Below are 20,095 nucleotides of genomic sequence, written 5' to 3'. Positions count from 1 at the left end.
CTAAAGCCAGACTGAACATCTTCAAATAAATCATTGTTTTTTAAGTAATCACACAGCTGTTTTGCGACCGCTTTCTCAAGAATTTTTGAGAGGAACGGAAGATTAAAAATAGGTCTATAGTTGGCTAAAACCTCTGGATCAAGGTTGTGCTTTTTAAGAAGCGGTTTTATCACTGCTACTTTGAATGATTGTGGAACATAGCCTGATAATAAAGACATATTCATAATATTTAATAAAGAAGTGCTAATTAATGGAAAAACTTCCTTCAACAGCTTAGTTGGAATTGGGTCTAACATGCACGTTGATGGTTTAGAAGAGAGAATCATTGAATTTAATTGTTCAAGGTTTATGGCTGAAAAGCATTCTAGTTTACTATCTAGTGTAATATTAGAACTTAGGTTTCCGGGAGCTGTTGATAACACTATACTGGTCAAAGGCAAGAGGTCATTAATTTTGTTTCTAAGAGTAACAATTTTATCGTTAAAAAAGCACATAAAATCATTACTACTGAGTGCTATGGGAATAGAAGGCTCAATCGAGCTATGGCTCTCTGTCAGCCTGGCTACAGTGCTGAAAAGAAATCTTGCATTATTCTTATTCTCATCTATTAATGAAGAGTAGTAGGCTGCTCTCTCTTTACGCAGTGCTTTCTTATATTCATTGAGAGTAATATGCCAAATTAAACGAGATTCTTCAAGTTTAGTGGAACGCCATATCCTTTCAAGTTGTCTCGACTTTTGCTTTATTTTGCGGGTTTCGGCATTATGCCATGGAGCTAATCTATGTTGTTTTATTTTCTTCTTTTTCAAAGGAGCAACAGAGTGTAATTTTATTCGCAGCGCATCTGTAGCACTATCAACAACATGATCAATTTGGGGTGGTGTACATTTTGTATAAGTTTCCTCCCTTACATGCAGACATGCTATCGAGTTAAGTATTGGTGGAATCTCTTCCTTACATTTGGCTATAGCACTAACAGATAGGTTTCTGCTGCAGGAGCTTTTGACTAATGCTTTGTAGTCTAGTAACAGTACTTCAAAAGTTACTAAGAAATGGTCGGATAAAGCAGGATTATGCGGTTCGACTAATAGTTGCTCAATTTCAATACCATAAGTCAGAACATGGTCGAGAGTGTGATTATAGCAGTGGGTTGGTTTATTTACACTCTGACAGAAACCAACAGAATCTAATATAGAGTTAAATGCAACAGTAAGGCTATTTTTATCATCGTCAACATGAATATTAAAGTCACCTACGATAATTACTTTATCTGTTTTAAGTACCAAAGTTGATAAAAACTCAGAGAATTCTGATAAGAATTCTGAATAAGGACCTGGTACACTGTAACAAATAAGATTGGCTGCAAAGTTTTCCAGGTCAGATGCGTAAGACTAAAAACGAGGCTTTCAAAGGAGGTATAATTTAATTTTGGTTTAGTATTGATAAGTAAACTTGAGTCAAAGATTGCTGCAACTCCACCTCCTCGGCCCGTGCCTCGGGCAATATGAGTATTGATATGGCTGGGTGGAGTGGCCTCATTTATGCTGACATATTCTTCATGTCTCAACCAAGTTTCAGTGAGACAGCATATATCAATATTATAATCTGATATTAAATCATTTACCAATATTGCTTTAGATGCTAGAGATCTTATGTTTAAGAGACCACATTTAATCTTCCTGTTTTGTTGCACTGTAGTAGTTGTTACATTTACTTTTATTAGGTTATTATGTATGACACCTCTATTAGGTTTTACCTTAAATTGTCCTTGGGCAGACACACACACCGTTAATATTGGGTATTTTATTGGGTTCGGGATTCCTATGGATGACTGCCTAGGAGAGAGCGCAGAGACGTGTGTAAGACTGCGACTCCGCCTCCTGGTCTCAACTCCAGTGTGTCATGGATTACGTCCACAAAGCCCTGAAATGTTTGCCGAAATGAGATTTGCACCTTCCAAAGTAGGATGAATGCCGTCTCTCTTAATCAGTCCAGGTTTTCCCCAGAAGGCTGTCCAATTATTTACGAAGCCCACATTGTTTGCTGGGCACCACCAAGACAACCAGCGCTGAAATGATGACATGCGGCTATACATGTCATCATTGATCAGATTGGGGAGGGGACCAGAGAAGATTACGGTGTCCGACATAAATCCTTGATCTCTGTGCTCTGTGTCTGTGCCTTTAGGGCGAGAGAGAAGGATAAATACATTGAAGTGTGTTTCTAGTGCAAACTCATAAGAATAGCATATATATATATATATTCTGTTCTATGATGAAATTGTTTTACATATCGGCTCATAACTACAAAAATATACATTGTATAATCTATAGGTGAATTAATGTCAGCATGTTTGGTTAAAAGTCAACTAAATTGAATGATTAGCAAGTCCAGAAATGCTATTGAAATGTAGCCACCAAGGCTATGTTAAAAAAACACCATTAAGCCTAAATACATAGCTGTTATTTGGCCTTAAATAATCAAATTGTGGATAACTGGGTAAACATGGTCAAATTGTTGCCCGTTTTTACACAGTCAAACACCAGTCATGACCCCCTCTGCACCTCTAAGTACTTTGATGTAAGAGGATTAAGGATTTTACCCCACAGTTGCCACATGTTGGTATCGTAATGATGGCAATTGGGTGCTATCAAAACGCCAAATCCCCTCTCCTGGGAAGGATCCTGCAAATTGAGACTAAGTGACTGGAGCTGTGACTGCAAACTAATGGGTTTTTCCTGCTCATAAGTTTCAGGATTATGTGAGCAAAATACCGGATCTTTGACAACTATACCAATTTGAGCTTTGCATTACTATATTATAAATATTTGAATTATTATGTATATTTATCCTCTGTTGCCTCAGGCAATGTGGCATACATTTAGGTTGCTGCTGTGTCCACTATCCAAAGTTCAAAGGCTTTATTGTCATATGTACGGCTACAGTGTAGTTAAACAATGAAAATCTTAGGTCCCAGGCTATTTATAAGACATAAAACAATACAAGAACATTACCAATAGTGCATGAGAATGTTGCAAGATAAATGTGCAAGTAATGCAGGGTAAGTGAAATATATACAGGTGTGAAATGAAATGCTGTACAGTGAAATAAAATCATAATTATTGTAATACTAGATAAATATGTGAAGTGCAAACAGATGAATGGTATGAAGTTGTGAAGGCACAGAGATAGGTATTGTTGCACTATTTTATCTGTTTTTATTGTGTTGCACTGTTGTTGGAGCCTGTGACCTAAGATGTTCATTGTCATAACTACACTGTAGCTATGTACAAATTACAATAAATGCCTTGAACCTTGAATCTTGAAATGTATAGAGAGACAGATGTACACATTCTAACCAAGAACATGAAATATTCTTCACAGAGAAATTGGGTCAAACAGCTTTGACCCACTTTGAATCTCCCTGACCTCTTCTTAAGAGCACTACAGCCTTTATCAATGTCCCTCTCCTCTCCCATAGGTCCAGAGTGGGGGTGAGGACATCGACAAGTCGTACCTGGCCCCTCCCCAGCCCACCAAACAGTTTCTGATCTCGCCGCCTGCCTCGCCTCCTGTGGGCTGGAGCCAGAGCGAGGACGCTACGCCCGGCATCAACTACGACCTGCTGTGTGCAGTCGCCAAGCTCGGACCTGGTCAGTCAATCTGTATGCACCACGCTCACACTCAGATTTATCGAAACTCACCGACATGCACATAAACACACGGAGGAAATTGTGTTTAATGAAGGTATAATTTGTATTTTTGAGTCATCCAGATACAAACAGGAAATCATTTCACGCTCCTCAGCAGGGTGTTAAAGAAAGGTTATTAGACTAGGAAGCAATTTGACAAAGGGCTTGTGGCGAACGTTGTTGAATCATCACTGTTTTATTCTTGACTTCTCTCTCAAGCGTTTCAGTAATGTCTGTGAAGCAGCGTTAAGTATAATTTACCTGATCACAGAAGCATTTGTATTTAAAACTACCATTACGTTTGTTTCAGATAATGTCATTATGAATAGAGAGTGGCCTTTTAAAATTGATGGGAAAAGGCTGTCAACATAGAATTTCTCCAGTGCTACTGTGCACGTGACAACATAAAACTAGGGCTGTCAAACGATTACAATTTTTAATCAGATTAATCACAGCTTAAAAATTAATTAATCATGATTAATCACCATTCGAACTATTTTCCAAAATATGCCATTTATTTATGTATATTGTTGTGGGAATGGAAAGAAGGCGGATATATCCATTTAACATACAGTATCTATGTTTATTATAACATTTTCTGCGTGTCAAAATGAAAGAAAACCCACACACCGACCTATCAATCATCAAACAGTGGGGTCTTAATTCATTACGTGTTGATTTCTATCAACGGGGGAGTACTTCAGGAAAGTCGACAGAGGGGGGGCGGCGGCGGCTCGTGGAGTACTTCTTGACCACAGAGTGTGAACGTTGTGATCAGCTGTTTTAGCGCAGTTCTCCAGTGAAGGGGGGGGGGGGGGGGGGGGAAGAGAGTCTCCCTCCGCAGCCGGTTGGCGTAGTTTTGGCACAATTCCGTTGTACAGACCGACGTTAACAGCAGCCCTGTCTGTGCACACGGAGACCGACTCTGTCGTCCGGTGATCTAACCGCCTTCTGGAAAAGCTTCACAAGTACGTCGGTACGCAAATGCGCTTTGTGACACAAGTGACGGTACGCATTTCAGATTACACACATAACCTGCGTACCAGTTATGTGCACCCCGTACTACAGCAAAAGTATTCTCCGTCGGGACTTCCTGCAACAACACCACGCCGTTATCAAAGATGTTCTATTGAGAAGACGATCACTACGTAACAAAAGTTTTCAAAACCGTGGCTACTGAAATCAATCAGTCTGTGCAATTTACTCCGCGCGAGTTGGCAGACTTTATTTTGCTTACTTTAACATCATTTTTCATGGTGGGGCTAAGCCATTTCTTGGTATGGGTGTAGCCTAGCCCAGCCATACCCTGGCGCTGCCACTGGTGGCACGTATGGGGCGGGCCATTCTGCACATGCGTTAAATGCGTTAAATATTTTAACGCAATTAATTAAAAAAATTAATTACCGCCGTTAACGCGATAATTTTGACAGCACTACATAAAACATAAATAAATCAACTAAAGCCCATAAATGAAATCCACTGTGCTCGCCGCCATCTGTCAATGTCAAAGGTGCTTAACCCTCCCGTCTGCATTCTGACATCTCTAAGGAGATATGCATCCGTCCTTATATCCAGTGCTGGAATTGGGCCGGTACTCACCGGTACGCAGTACCGGCACTTCTGGTTCTGACCCATGGAGTACCGGCACTTCTTGCTCAGTACCGGCATGCTGGCGGTACTCCGGTACTCATGCACCGTGCCAGTACTCAACACTCTCCCGCCGTTCTTATTATACATCCATATATATATATACAGCCGCCCGGTACTCAGTAGATGCGTCATGAGGTGCCGAACGGACATTCTCATCGCTCTAACCGCTGGAGTTTCACAGCGGCTGTCAGCTGTTTACTCCTGTCATTCAAACAGAACGTGCTGGAGAGGGGGCGGGGCTTATATTATCCATGTATATACTGTGGTGGAAACGACTATGTCAAAATTAACCTATTTGACCGTGATTTAATAGTAATACACGTTTCAAAATAATAATAATAATAATAATAATAATAATAATAATAATGCCGAAGTAACAACATACTGAAAACTGTTAGTAAAACCATGTTTTAATGCTTTACAATTTACATACCTAGATGCACGTGTGTTGTGTTTATGCAGTGCAACTCCCACCCAGTGGGTGGCTATGTAGAGTGATAGAACAGAGCAGGCACGCCCCCGAGAGAAGGAAAGCAAGTCACGTCACAAATTAGCATTTCTAAAATGTTAGCGTGGATTAATAAAAGTGCAAAAAGACAGCGGTTGTCGCCGGAAGAAACTTCAAATACAGAGAATGCTGTGCCTGTGTTGGAAATTGTGTCTGATGGGGAGCTTTCTTTGGTTGATCCTCCTGCTCCAAGTTCTAGTGCATTAGCATTAGCACTAGCTCCGCCGCCTCCTCCAGAGCCTCTAACGTTAGCTGCTGCTGGCGCAACTGCCACCACCAACACCGGGCAACGCGATGCACCTGACTGCTGGACAACGGACCAGGTGCAATATTTTTGCAAGACCAATGCATGGCTCCTTCTTAAAGATAAGAAGCTAGGATGTCGGATATGCAGAGATGTCAAATCTTTGGGAATACACACTGGACAAGGACTGAAACTGTCAACTGAATGGGGTGAGTGTGCAGTGTCTCATTTCGGTGTTGACAAGGGCAAACAACAAGCTAGCCTGAGAAAAAAAATCAAAGAACATAAAGAATCACAAGCCCATGTAAAAGCTGCTGACATCCTTACATCTGCTTCATGTGAAACTATTCAACATCAAGTGCAGTTTATGCATAAATCTGAATTAGACACCACTATCAGAGTTTTTCGAACGGCATATAAAATTGGCAAACATAGCCGGCCATTCACAGACATGCCAATTGATTTGAATGTACAGAAACTGAATGGGCTGAACGTGGGCAGGGTTTTGCACTCCAATAAAACCTGTGGCGAAATCATCGACCACATAGCTCATGAGCTGAAGAAAAAGATGGCAAAAGACATTACAGAAAAGCAAAGAAAACTCTGTGTTTTGGTCGATGAATCTACCACTATTAGTGGTAAAACGGTGCTTGTTGTGTGTCTACGCTCAGCATTAGCTGATGCTGAGCCCGAAACGTTTTTTTGGGAGCTGATCGAGTTGGATGGAACAACGGCTGATGACATCACAAAGGCGTTAATGGAGTGTCTTGGAAGAGATTTTAACGAGGACTTTTTAGGTCAGTGTTTCGTTTCTTTTGCATGTGATGGGGCTTCAGTCATGCTAGGGAAGAGAACAGGCGTTGCTACCCAGTTGTGTAGTAAATTCCCAAGCCTGTTTGTGTGGCACTGCTCCAATCATCGTCTAGAGCTGGCAGTTGGGGATGTGGTCAAGGAGGTCTCAGGGCTCAATCATTTCCAGATCTTTTTTGACAAACTCTATTCCTTGTTCCATGCCTCCCCCAAAAATCAGAGGCAGTTAGCGCAGTGTGCGCAAGCAGTCGGACAGCGTCTCCTGGTGATAGGGCGTGTTTTGTCCATCCGCTGGGTGGCTTCAAGTGAAAGGAGCGTCAGAGCAGTCTGGGAAAACTACCGAGTGCTTCATGATCACTTCACAAATGCTGCAAACGACATGAGCAGGGATTCCAGAGACAGAGCAAAGTACAAGGGCCTGGATGATGTGCTCACATCTGCAACGTTTGTCAGCAATCTGGGACTGATGTACGATGCGCTCACAGAGCTCAGCGACCTCTCTCGGCAACTCCAAAAAAGAGAGATGACACTGCCTACAGCAGATAGGCTCTTAACTCGAGAAATACAAGTTTTTGAATCCATGGTCACCATGCCTGGCCCACACATTACTACAGTTCATACAGCTCTAGCTGAGAAGTCCTTCAAGGGTGTTGCCCTGCGTGAGAATGGCAGGCTTGTACAGATTCATACAGGTCAGTTTTTCCGCAGTATGGTAGAGAATCTGAGACACAGAATGACTTCCACAACCTCCTCTCATGTCAGCACAAGAGAAATCCCATTACATGGCCGGGAGGCCCGGGACAATCAGCTAATCCAGGACATGAAAGTTATCCATCCTGGAAGTTGGCCTGAAGAGGAGTTAGACGTACAGTATGGGGACGTAGAGGTGCTACGTTTGTGCGAAGTGCTGAAAGTGGACAGAAGAGAGACTGTTCAGGGCTTTCGCGAATACAAGGAAACCAGGGCATCCCGTACACCTGCTGCCATGGAGCCTCTACTGAAAGCAGTCCGAACCATCGCTGTCTCCACTAGTGAGTGTGAGCGGGCATTCAGCTGCATGAACGATATCCTTACTGCAAAAAGGAATGCTCTCTCTGTCAGCCGACTGTCCAGCCTGGTTTTCATTAAATGTAATGGACCATCACTAGGACAGTTCAATCCGGAACAGTATGTGAGGTCCTGGCTGGCAAAGGGAAGGAGAAGTGCTGATGAAAGAGCCTGTCCAGCTCCAGCCCCTGATACTGATGTCCCCAAGGCCTTCTGGAGCCTTTTCTAACAATGTGAAGTATATTGCAAAGCAGCTCACCCAGTGAGAAGACTTTTGGCATAATGTGCCGATTTGTACAGATCCTGGAGATAGAAGGACTTCAGACCAACCAGGGAGTTATCTGATCAGCTTGGTGTTCAATGTAACTCTTTACCATGGCTCAGACTTTGTTACTTGCAGTTACAGTTTCTCATTTTAGATTGTGCAAATTTTGCATTTGTTTTTACATGTTCTTTGTTCATGCTCTTTATCATTTTTCTGAGTTGGAAAGTTAGATTGCATCATAGTTTACTTTATACATATTTGTATTCTTCAGTGGTGAAGTATATTGCAAAGCAGCTCAGCCATGTGAGAAGACTTTTGGCACTTTTTCGTTTTTCGTTTTCTGAGTTGGAAAGTTAGATTGCATTCAAAATGTACAGAAATACTTAATTTTGTTAAAGCTTTTTATAAAAAAATGCTTCTGACCAGAGCTTTGTTTCCTTGTCATTAATGTTGAACACCACCAGAGGGGCTCTCACCTGAAAGGTCTCTGCTTCATGTGTCTTCAGCAGAAGATCTAGACTTTGATTGCTATATTTTCAGTTAATATTGACCTTACTGAGCTTTAGCCATATCCGCTGCCTATCATAAAAAATGTTAAGTACAGTGAACCTTTCTAAAATATACAGTAGTAAAGAGACAAACCCACCAGCATTATAGTAGCCAAATTCTTGTTTGTGGGCTGTATATATAAAATTGACTTGAAAAAGTTGCTGATTTTAGAGTACTGGCACCTTTTTCATTCCAATTCAAGCACTGCTTATATCTGTGTGTGTTTGATTATGGATTTGCATGGTCTTTCATTTCCAGGCTTTCCAAAGCCAAAGTAGATCTGCGCAAAGACAAGCTAGATATGTTATGATGTCTAACAACTTGCTCAGAACATGGCCTGCACGCTGTCAGAGTTAGGGTAAGATTGGAAGCTCCGTCAGGCTCTTTACTTAATTTGCGGATGTTTACACTCACATTGGGTAACCCTCCTTCTGGAAATTGTCTAAAAAATAGGAACAATGATGTGCTGTAAACCCAGCTTACAAACAGAGTTTAAAATGTACATGTACCCTTATCGTAAATAGTACTACCTTACAATACAAGATAAATTAAGTTATTCACTCCTTTCAGCATGCTGTTATGTACAGTGGCATATTTAAAAACTTTTTTTTTAGGTTCTAGTTTTAAAAGTAGATATCGGAGGGATGAAACCCTCTTTAACCCTTAAAGACCTAGACGGAATTTTCGCCTGCTTGACTTTCCTGTATTTATTTGTTTCTCCTAAGCTGTTCTAACCTTTTCTAGCAGTCAGCATCAAGTGCCTTACCTCATTTGATTCAGGAGAACCTCTAGTTCAAGTCTGGTTAATTTAAAGTCCACATTTTACCTTAACTTTGTGTGATAATGGCTGAATTTACCAGCACTTTTCAAAAACGCCAGTACAAATGTTGTGTTTTTTTACTGTTTACTCCGACAGGAACATAGGAATTTTCTTTTTTATTATTTACAAAGCTGCATTTAGATGTTTTAGGCTTTCAAATGAAATGTAATCTGCATATTATGTTCCCTGAGCAAGTTACAGCTATTTATTACAATATTATCCTAGGCGTTTTGTACTGAAAAACGCCTAGGATAATATGGAATAATTAAAACGAAATGTATTTCCAAATTTAAATGACTGATCATGTTTCTTCTGTCAAAAAAAGGTTGAGAGAGTAAACAATTAAACCGTAACAGATGACATTGCAACAAAAATAACTTGTTTCAGAGAAATATATTATCATTTGAACATTTAAATACAAACATAAACAGTGAAACAAATTCAAAGTGCAAATTATATTGAAACTATAAACAAAGTATTAGGAATATATAGAAAGTGCAAATGATCTTGAACCTATACATTAAGTGTTAGAAATATATAGAAAGTGCAAATTATCTTGAAACTATAAACAAATTATTAGAAATATATAGAAAGTGCAAATGTACAAAGAGCAAATGATCTTCAAACTATAAACAAAATATTAGAAAAATATAGAAAGAGCAAAGGAAATGTATCAACATTCATCATGGTCTGGGTCGCTCAGATGTACAGCTCTGCTGATTGCCATGAACCTGTCTCTTGTCATGACAGAAGCAGGAAAGAGAACACTCAGGTGTGATCCCTTCCTCCAGTAGTCTCTTACTTTGAGCAGTTTTAGAAGTGCCATAAGGCCGACCCGACATACATGAGGAATTGTACCGGCTTTCCCAAACAAACTTTTCCCCCTTAGCCTGCTCCTTTTCAGCATTTTTGTTTGTGTTCTTGCAGATGATATTTACAGCTTGGTTGTTAAAAAAATGTCTAAATATTTGTGCAGGAGTATACTCCACACCAACAAAACCTTGGACTCCAGGGGCTCTTTTCGGGCAAAAGTGTGGTAGTTGTTGGGCAGTATCTGGCACCAACAGCTCCTGGCTCTTCTGGGGTCAGAGATGTTTTTTTTCCCTTTCCCTCTTCCTCTCCCTTTCACTGTCAGGGGGGCTGGCATTGGTTTGGCCTTTTTTCTGGATGCTCCACCCTCCTGGCCACATTCTTTTCCCTCCCGGTTTGAAGGAGGCCTACTGATGGGGACAGTGGCTTGTGCATCCCCTCTCTCATCCTCTGGACTAAAATAAAAGGGAGGAAAATATACAGATATAAATGTCTGAATTTATTTTATTTCCTTTATTGCTTTTATTTCTCCAGTGTCATCCTATCTGTTTTCTAAACACAGTCTCAACTTTTGATTTGATTCACACTTTATCCCTCTGCTAACATTACTAGTTGATGGAATCAGTAACTGAATTGTAATGCAATGAATATAATAACATTAGACCTTATAACAAACAACCAAAGAGGGCAAGCGGAATAAATGAAAGGTATTGCTTGACGTTTTTTTACTGAAATAAATAGTAGCCTCTATTGATAGTGAATCTTGAGCTCAGGACTTCACTTTATGACACAATTACGGCAAATGGCCATCCATTATAAAAACTCGTAGGACTAATTATTTTCGGCGTTATACAGAAACAGCAACCGATAAATGCAACACAAACAATAAGAAATAAGCAAAGTTACTCACTTTTTATCTTCGAAGGGATCAATCCCGTGATCATACTCCTCTTCATTGCCAGTTGTCATCTTCAGAATCTGAGGTATGCACCGCTGCATCGCTAAGCGGTCCGCCAGACAAAATACATTCTACGGTTTCTTCCGTAGTGTAACACCGTTTTGACATGTTGGTTTGAATTTCTCTTGGTGTGTGTGTGTGTGTGTGTGTGTGTGGATATCTCGTGTTGTATTTATTTCTCTTACGCTGGCAAAATTACTCTTCTTTAGTATTACTCTCTCGTCTCTCTGTTTCTCTTTGTTTATCTCCCGCCGCCAAAAACATACACAGCAACCTATGTTGATTGGTCGAGAAGATGGTAGCATGGGCAGAGGTTTGCCTGGACCTTTACATTTTAAACCTATCCGGACACAGGGGGGTGGGACTTAGTCTAAAACCTTTGCTGTTTGGCTCAGACGGCGGGCCCTTGACGAATCAAGGCTGTACAATGTGATGACATTGCCCCGATCACGTCGGAGCCTCTGAATCCCGGAAAAGGACATAGTGATACCAGCGAAAAGCCTAGAATAGCCGCTTTACCTCACTTTTTTAATCAGATGGATAGGATTAGCGGTTAGAAAGTTATTAAGCATTTTAGAACGCTACCTCTTTGAAGCCGCAGGCGGCTCGCTCAGTCTTTAAGGGTTTTAATGGTCATGTGCAGAGCACACAGCAAACACAGTGAAATGTGACCTCTGCATTTAACCCATCCTAGTACCAGGAGTCTAGTACTAGGAGCAGTGGGCAGCTATTGTACAGCGCCCGGGGAGCAATGGGGTTGTCCGGTGCCTTGCTCAAGGGCACCACGGCAGGGCCCAAGAGGTGAACTGGGACCTCTCCAAGTAGCAGTCCACACTCCATATTTAGGTCTGTTCAGGGACTTGAACCGGCGACCCTACGGCTCACAGTCCAAGCCCCTACTGACTGAGCCACTGCCGTGCCGAAGTAGTCAGTTAGAGACAGTACTATATACCAACCGACAGAATTTATTTTAGTTAAATTAGCCATCTGTAGCTAATAGATGACCTGAAAGTGGCTAGGTAAACAAACCCCAGTTTCAGAAATTACTAAGAGTTCTATGTGATAAATCTAAAATAATTATAACTCTGAATTGTGTATTTTTAAGTGTGGCAAAGTCCCTTGAAAATGATCAATTAAAAAATCGTAAAATTCAGACAAATACTTCACAACAAACTGATGTAATGATATTACTGTAGCTCAGAATCACTGCACCACCAATATATATTTTTGCAGTTCCCATACTTTTACAGTTTTATCCAGTATAGCTCAGCACAGTAACATTCGCTCTCCCAGCAGTCTCGCTCCTAATCAGCTTCTACGCTCAGAAATAATAATTTCTCTGTCTGCCTCGCGGACTAGATTTTAGATTGCAGCAACCTTTCTAAAATGTCACCTAACACAGGGAAATGTGTGGCACATCCACAATGTCTCCATGTTTGTGTCAGTGGGTATGCTCATGCCGGTGAAGTGGAAAACCTAGCTTTTTACTTTTACATCCTTTTCCCAAAAATATTTGATTTAATTTTCAACCCAACAGTATTTTATATTGTATATGTTTGGGCATATATCAGGGATAAACTAACTTCCACTCCCAACTAACCTTACTGGTCATAACACATACAATAACTTGTACACACACTGTCTAAAGAAGATGGTGGTTACAGTGAGTATGAGAATAAATATGGCATAAGGAAGAGGAGAAAATACATTTGAAAATGCAGGTTCAAGCAAACATCAACTTTTTTTTCAACTTAGAAATGTCATTTTGGTGGAGTCTATGTATGAAAGTCTGTATGTTTTAATATATATCCCTTGAATGTATTTAGCTCTTAACAGAGTTAGTGCGATTTATCTTCTGGTTGTTTTCTATTTCAGGCTGAGGTTTGCACATCTGTTTTTATTCAGTGTGTATTATTGGGATGTCTGGTCTTGAAGCAGCAATTTCCCTTTCTCCAAGACAATTTTATCCCAGGGAAGCCAATAAGCTAACCATAATAATATTAATAATAGCAATAGTATCAGCTTAATAAAATGTTTCGTAATATTGGGGTTATGTATAAGAGGTCAGTTACAAACACAGCATACTCATACCCCTTGAGAGCCCTGAAGATATGTCTCAGAGGGCCTCCAAATCTCTTTACATTTTTTACCAAATCCACCGCAGCATAGCACCGTTTTTTAAATTTATTTAGGCACAACATTATTTCCTCCAATCATTGAGAGAATGGGTGGGGCAGCTTCCTTCCATCTCAGCATAACTGCACGTCGAGCTGGGAAACATCACTTCTAGTCAGTATTTATTTGAACACTATTATCTTTTTTATCATCAACAAAAGCATGATTAAACTTCCCACACACACACACACACACACACACACACACAGAGTGTCCAGCTCAGAGGATCACTTTGGCCACTTTCTGCTGTTACCATAGCAACACGAGGAATCAGGAAATGGCTTTGTTCCACGCCTCACATCCTGGCATCTGAGATCAGATTAGCGTTGGGCAGCAGCACGGCGCGCTGCCTCCCCCTGTCAGGTCCCCGCGGTAACAGCAGGACTCTATTCACGCTCCGTCCTTCTGTTTGGCACCACATTGAAAACGCCAGTAGACCAATTTCCTCCTGTCTGCCAGCTGTCTGATCTAATTTCCATGGCAACTGTGATACAATCTAGCAAGTGGCTTTGAAACCATGTGCTGACCTGATCCCGAATGCTTCGATGCACTGGAAAGACAAACTGTAGATCGTTTTGTGCTGTAGAAACAACCTCAGGGTGTTATAAAAAGTAACAATAAAAATAATTATGAAACTCACAAGCATGGTATTTCAACCAGAGCTGCTTAAGCGTTGATCTCCCTACCAATAATGATGAAATAAATAATTTGTTTAAAACAATTAAGATAAGATGTCGAGGTCTGCTTAGTTCTCTTATTTATTTATCTATTTAAATTTGGCTTTGTTGATATTATGATTATGTTCTTTCACATGCACTATTTTATTCAAATGTATCGTACTCTGTTTCATTGCACTATTTTCATTTACGTTTTTTCTAGAATTCATAGATTAAGGTCTATGGGTGTAACCTATTCGACCCCAGTGGAGGGCCAGCAATGTTTGTTTTATAAGGTGTTCTTTTTAGTTTGTTGAACTCCAAATCCATAAAACCAAATGACACAACAACAAAAACCCTGAACCTGCCAGACAGAAGAAAGAAAAGAGAAAGAGTGAAGGACTTACTTATACCAGAATATAAATAAAAGCAAGAAGAAATAAAAAAAGATATCATGACAATTGAAGACAATAAGTTCAGTTCTTCACAAATGTCATTGTCACAAATGAATTGAATGTATCATTTTATTGTATCCCCTTCTTCTACTCTTCCTCTCTTCCAGGTGAAAAGTACGAGCTCCACGCCGGGACAGAGTCCACCCCCAGCGTGGTGGTCCACGTGTGCGAGAGCGAGACGGAGGAGGACGAGGCGGCGCGGCCAAAGCAGCAGATTGTCCAGACCAGACGTCCAGATGAACCCCCCAAAGTCTTCAACTAGAGAGGCCTCCCCCCGACACCGGGCGCGGCCCCCGACCGCCCTTTAAACCCGCAACACACCTGCCCTCTCTCTCTCGTCTCTGCACTCACAGAGAGCGTCGATGCCCCTCATTTCAGTTCAACTACAAGTTAAAAACAAACCAACAGACATTGCTCGAAGACGGTGTTTGTGGGGAGCGTGGCGATGGAATGAGGCGGCTTGAAGGGGATGGATGAGAATCACACACACACTCATCACATTCTGCGGACAGCGTGGGGAGCGGCGGGCACTTTTGCCTCCACCCCACAAACCCCCCCTCGTTTTCAGCAAGAGGGGCGGGCATACCTGTCCCAACGCAGGCACCTGTCACTTATCACACACTCTCAGCTCTCATTGCTAGTCCTGCTCAGTAGCTTGCTAGTTAGTTAGCTTGTTAGCTTTTACCTATCCCTTCGTCTCACAGTCGTGTGTCTACAATAGTCTTTGGTTAAACAAAGACATATTTTTTCTTTTTTACGATAAATTGTGTTTCAGATTAACAAATATACTACTATTTTTTTCTTCTTTTTCATTTTCATATCTGCTGGTTTGTCGCTTCAACTTGCATCAAGATTGAGTGTGTGATGTTCCCGCTCTTGTCTGCATGTATATACTGTATTACAAAAAATACGTACAGAAACACAAATACTAACGAGATATATCAAGAAAAAGGAACCTGTTGAACATCACACACAGCACGAAGCGACATGTGTGACTAACAAAGTTGTGGTGGCTGTTTGACTTTCTTTCTTTTTTGTTGCTCGTTTTTTGCTTATTGTCTTTTTTATTTGGAGAGGTGTTGTCTTTTGCTGAACTACTAGATGTGTATTCTTACTATGTATTTGATACCCCAACACTTTTTGCATGCTTAGTTAATTCCGTAGATGAGGAGCTGAGGTGTTTTTTTATTGTTGTTTGTGATGACAGGAAAACAGTGTGAAGCTTTTGACGCAAGTGCATATCCCCGCGCAGAGTTTAAAAGTGACGTCTTAGGGGGAAAAAAAGCCGAATGGTGATTGACACTTTTGGCAAATGTGCATTTGTCGCTTTTGTTGGGATTTGATGGATCAGAGACAGTTCATCCCCCTCATTTTTCTTCAAGAGGTTTGGGATGTGGATTTTTTTTTTCTGATTCTGTTTGTTGTAGCTCACATCTCTAATGTCATGCTGTTTGATCAAACCCAATTTCTATGTGTCAGGTTTTCTTCTGAAACCTACGACTGCTTGTTTTGCACTGAGTATCTCTAGATATCTCCAAGCAGTTGCGAGGCTTTTGACCGTCTCTCGCACCAAATACTGCGCTGTTTCCCGCTGTAAATAGCTGAACAGTAGGTCTGTGGAATATTCCTTTAAGAATTTTTTGTTTCAAAGCATTTTGCTGAAAAAAAGGGAAATTAGGTAGCCTGATGAAATATCAACCAAAGCATTCACTCACCCCATAAACAAGTGAGTAGAAAGGAATCATATTTCCCAATCCTTTTTATCCATCATGTTTTATTTCATAAGTATCTAGTTCAGTGGACAGTCTCCAAACCAAATGTTTTCCCTTTTTTAAATTAATTCTCCCCATAATCCTGTATCATTTTAATGATACAATATGGAATACAATATTTCAGAGCTTATGAAACAGCATGAACAAATGTTCCCGACAGGGCTTTTGAGTGTCAGCGGTGAGTCTAAACCTTCTTTGTCATTTGAAATCTAAAAATACTTTTTTGCTACGTAACAATAGCAGTAAGCAAATTGAAAAACCCATCTGCATGTGGGCACTTTATTGTCACCGTTTTGTTTGTTTCCTTCACATAAAGTAGTCCTTCTCTAGACAAAGTAGGAAGCACATTGCATTTCTTCTCTGTTTCGTTTCTTTATTTGTTTTGTTTATCTCAAGCTGAACACCTGGTTAGCCTTTTCACCAGCATATTGCAGTGAGAGAAACACTCCACTTCCTTTTGCTAGTGTGAACCTTGGAGAATTTCAAGCCTTCTTTTGGATCTTTGGAAGTGAACCACTAAAAAGTTGAAGTTAAAGGTTTTAAATGAGACAGGATAACACCGCAGAGCAAAATCAATGTCTTTGTTTTTGGTGTTTGTCTGCAAGGAACATTCATTTTATCTGCTGAGAAAGTTCAACAGTTGTTTAAAATGTTGGCAGAGTGCAGTTTTAAAGGCACTACAGTAAAGCTGTCACAGTTATGTAAGCAGACAGAAGATTGGTGGAACTACTGAGGTGCATTATGGTAAAGAGGAAGCAGCGGAGCAGGAGGAAGACACTCATGAAGATTTTTTTACTCTCGTGGTCATGGTGTTTAAAACCGGTGCATTTTGGTCACAGTTGAAATGAAATTGTATATTAATGTAAATATGCCAAGTGTTTTTTTGTTGCTGAGGCCAGTCCCAGTGTGCAGTTTGTTACGGCTTCTCTTGGCAATGTTGTAATGTAAAAAAAATATACAAAAATTTGTAATAAGTCCTGAAGATGCGCGATCAAAAACCAACTGTCATTGTGTTGTGTTCAACATGGACTCTGTTTGAATGTTTCTTTAATTTCTGGGGAACGTCTACTAAAAAGGTCAATAATACCGTTTGTCACTGTTGTACTGTTTCTGTTGAAATATGAATATTGTGTCTCGTATTGTAGAAATCCAGAAAACAAAGTAGCAAAACAAGCAATAATTTACAGTTCTATAATACCGGTATGTGTATTTTCATGTTCTGTACTTATTTCTCAGAGATGGTCTCTGTCTCTGTATCTCAGTATCCGCTTCTATTTGTGTAGTATAATGGCCATTTGTTTCACATAGAGAAATACATAAAGACTTATTCTTAAAAGCCATGTTTAGAGTTGTTCATTTTAGGTTTTGTTTTTACTTTAGGGGCCACACAGAATCTCAAACAAAATGTTCAATGTAGGCTAAAAAACATAGCACGGATTTCTTACACATCATCTTCACATTGCATATTTATCTGATAAAAACACTCTTTTAGCACTATTGCTTGTTTGTGCATTTCAAATTGTCATTACATTCAAATTACAGAGCGACAGTAAGCATCCTTTTTTTGGAGAGGTAAATCATTGAATTACTAAATGTTATTTTCCAGTATTAAATATGTTCTTACAAAACAATGCTTTTAAATGTCCTGTTTTTTATAAAATAAGCAAAAATATCTCGCTTCCTTCTACCATATAATTTGCTCTATAAAACGATATTGCAACTTGGAAAAGAAGATTAAAATTGAAAATATTTTAAGTGAAATATATTTTGAACAATATTTATCTAGATAAATGAAATAGTGTTAAGAGATTAAAATATCACTTTAATAGCTGGAGGGTTTTGTGTTAACAGATCTAGCAGGAAAACAGTTGCCTGGCTCTGTGACCTAAAAGTGATGATAAAAACATGTTAGACACCAAGTGGGGCTATGGATTGCCAAATCATGCAAATATAAACTTTTATAATTACCTTATACCCGTCCATCATCGCTCAGGAACATGCGATATTGTTCTCCACTCATCACTTGTTTTTTCTCAATTGATTTGCTTTTCTATTCAAGAGATTACAGAATTCATGAATCAAACAGTCTGAGTCCCATTGGTATTGGCTTGACTCCCATACAAGGTTATGAAATAAAATACACTTCATTACAGCTGTGACATGCATTTAAATTCTATTTTATGCTAGAATGGTACAAAAGTGGTCCTGTCACTTGCACCTTGCACCTCATATTTCCCCAAGGACATTACAACAGTTAATAATGTGTATGGTCAGGGCCTTGTTTCAATGGTAGAAAGACACTGACAGCAAGGTTGAGTTAATGATTCTTCCAGTAAGCAATACTGGATATGAAATGTATTACATGAAAGGTAAGATATGGCAATACAGCCATGACCTAAAGTTCAACAACCTATTGAATTTCACAGCTGCCGTTTCCTCGTGTCAGCCATGAAGACAGATGACTGGCTGCTCATGACAATAGATGTCTCTCATCCATTTCTCACTGACAAACTACTTCATTATTACATGAAGGGGAAAAAGGCAACAAAGCGAAAACAATGGCACAGTCTCAGCTTAAAGCATGTTTTGCAAAAACTGGTTGAACAAAATATATATGTTTCTACATCTTTTGTTACAGACCCAGTTTAAAAAATGTGTTTCCTGACATGGCCACTATGTAACATTAAGAAGCAGGTATGCAGAAGATCCATTGTCTTACATTATACCTGTGTTACTGCTGACTAACAGTTCAAAGGTCAAATTTAGCAGACTGTCTGTATTTTAGAAAGAGCTGATCAACAGCTGTGGGATAAAGGATATCTCTGCTGCCCTCTACGCTCCTTTCACAGCACAAAAAGCACCCTCATGATGCTGGGGGTGGGAAACTTTTCTTCACAATGACCCTTACTGTTGAACGTGAAGATGCATGTGCACTAGGAGGAACGGATCATGTGGCCCGGTGGGTATTAACGGGACCAGTGCCTCCAGATTCCTTTGAAGGTACCTTCCCTGATTAGTCAGCATTCGTCTCAGTGGCTCCATTCAGGAATCTTAAGTGAGGCATTAGTCATCATAAGACACCTATGGTTGGCACATGAGTTTTTAGTAAAATGGCTCCTTAAGCACACATAGTGGAGTAAACAAGTTTTGTGTAATGAGTTTATCCTGACTGAATTTAAACATTTACTTCAGCTTTTAAATCAAAGTCCCCTAATGCAATCAAATGTTGATAAGTACAGTTAGTGTAAACACTTGAATCTCCCTCAGGAAGAGATTGCCTGCCCTGTTAAACTGCTGCCTTAAATTGTTAGGAAAAATACAGAAAAATAACTTCAGTTTATGTGAGAGAACTCGTCAAAGGATTACAATGAGAATGTAATGTTTGTGATTGATAGAAAAATATGACATATTGGTGAATGTTTAGCCGGGCTATAGCTTGGATCAGAGATGGCATCGTCTGTCTGTTGGTCAATCTACAACTTTGGGCCATATGAAATACCTCAACGATTAAATGCATGGTCATTAATAACATTTGGTAAGTAATAGATATCCGTCGTCATAAGAGAATACATTATAACAAGGTAAGTCATCCCTTAAAGGTAGGGTAGGTAAGAATGGACAAACCAGTTCGAGTAAGCTAGAATTTGAAAGTACACATCCGAAAAAAATCTGCTCCGTCCTTCA

The 20,095-nt window shown here is 40.0% G+C and overlaps 1 protein-coding gene across 2 annotated transcripts in view; it reads left to right on the top strand.

The window, feature by feature from the left end:
• rcan3 (regulator of calcineurin 3) overlaps positions 1-18,039 on the top strand; it is a 60,248-nt gene extending 42,209 nt beyond the window's left edge. For both annotated transcript variants that reach the window (XM_034231709.1, XM_034231710.1), the window contains 2 exons: positions 3,482-3,653; positions 14,747-18,039. In XM_034231709.1, coding sequence (XP_034087600.1) covers positions 3,482-3,653; positions 14,747-14,901 — 327 coding nt within the window. In that variant the 3' untranslated portion in view covers positions 14,902-18,039. The remainder of the gene's footprint in view (positions 1-3,481; positions 3,654-14,746) is intronic.
• The last annotated feature ends 2,056 nt before the right edge of the window (positions 18,040-20,095 follow it).

The sequence above is a fragment of the Gymnodraco acuticeps genome, unplaced genomic scaffold, assembly GCF_902827175.1.
Source record: "Gymnodraco acuticeps unplaced genomic scaffold, fGymAcu1.1, whole genome shotgun sequence".
Taxonomy (NCBI): Eukaryota; Metazoa; Chordata; class Actinopteri; order Perciformes; family Bathydraconidae; genus Gymnodraco; species Gymnodraco acuticeps.
The sequence above is the reverse complement of the archived record's forward strand: the minus strand, read 5'-3'. Positions and strand labels throughout refer to the sequence as shown.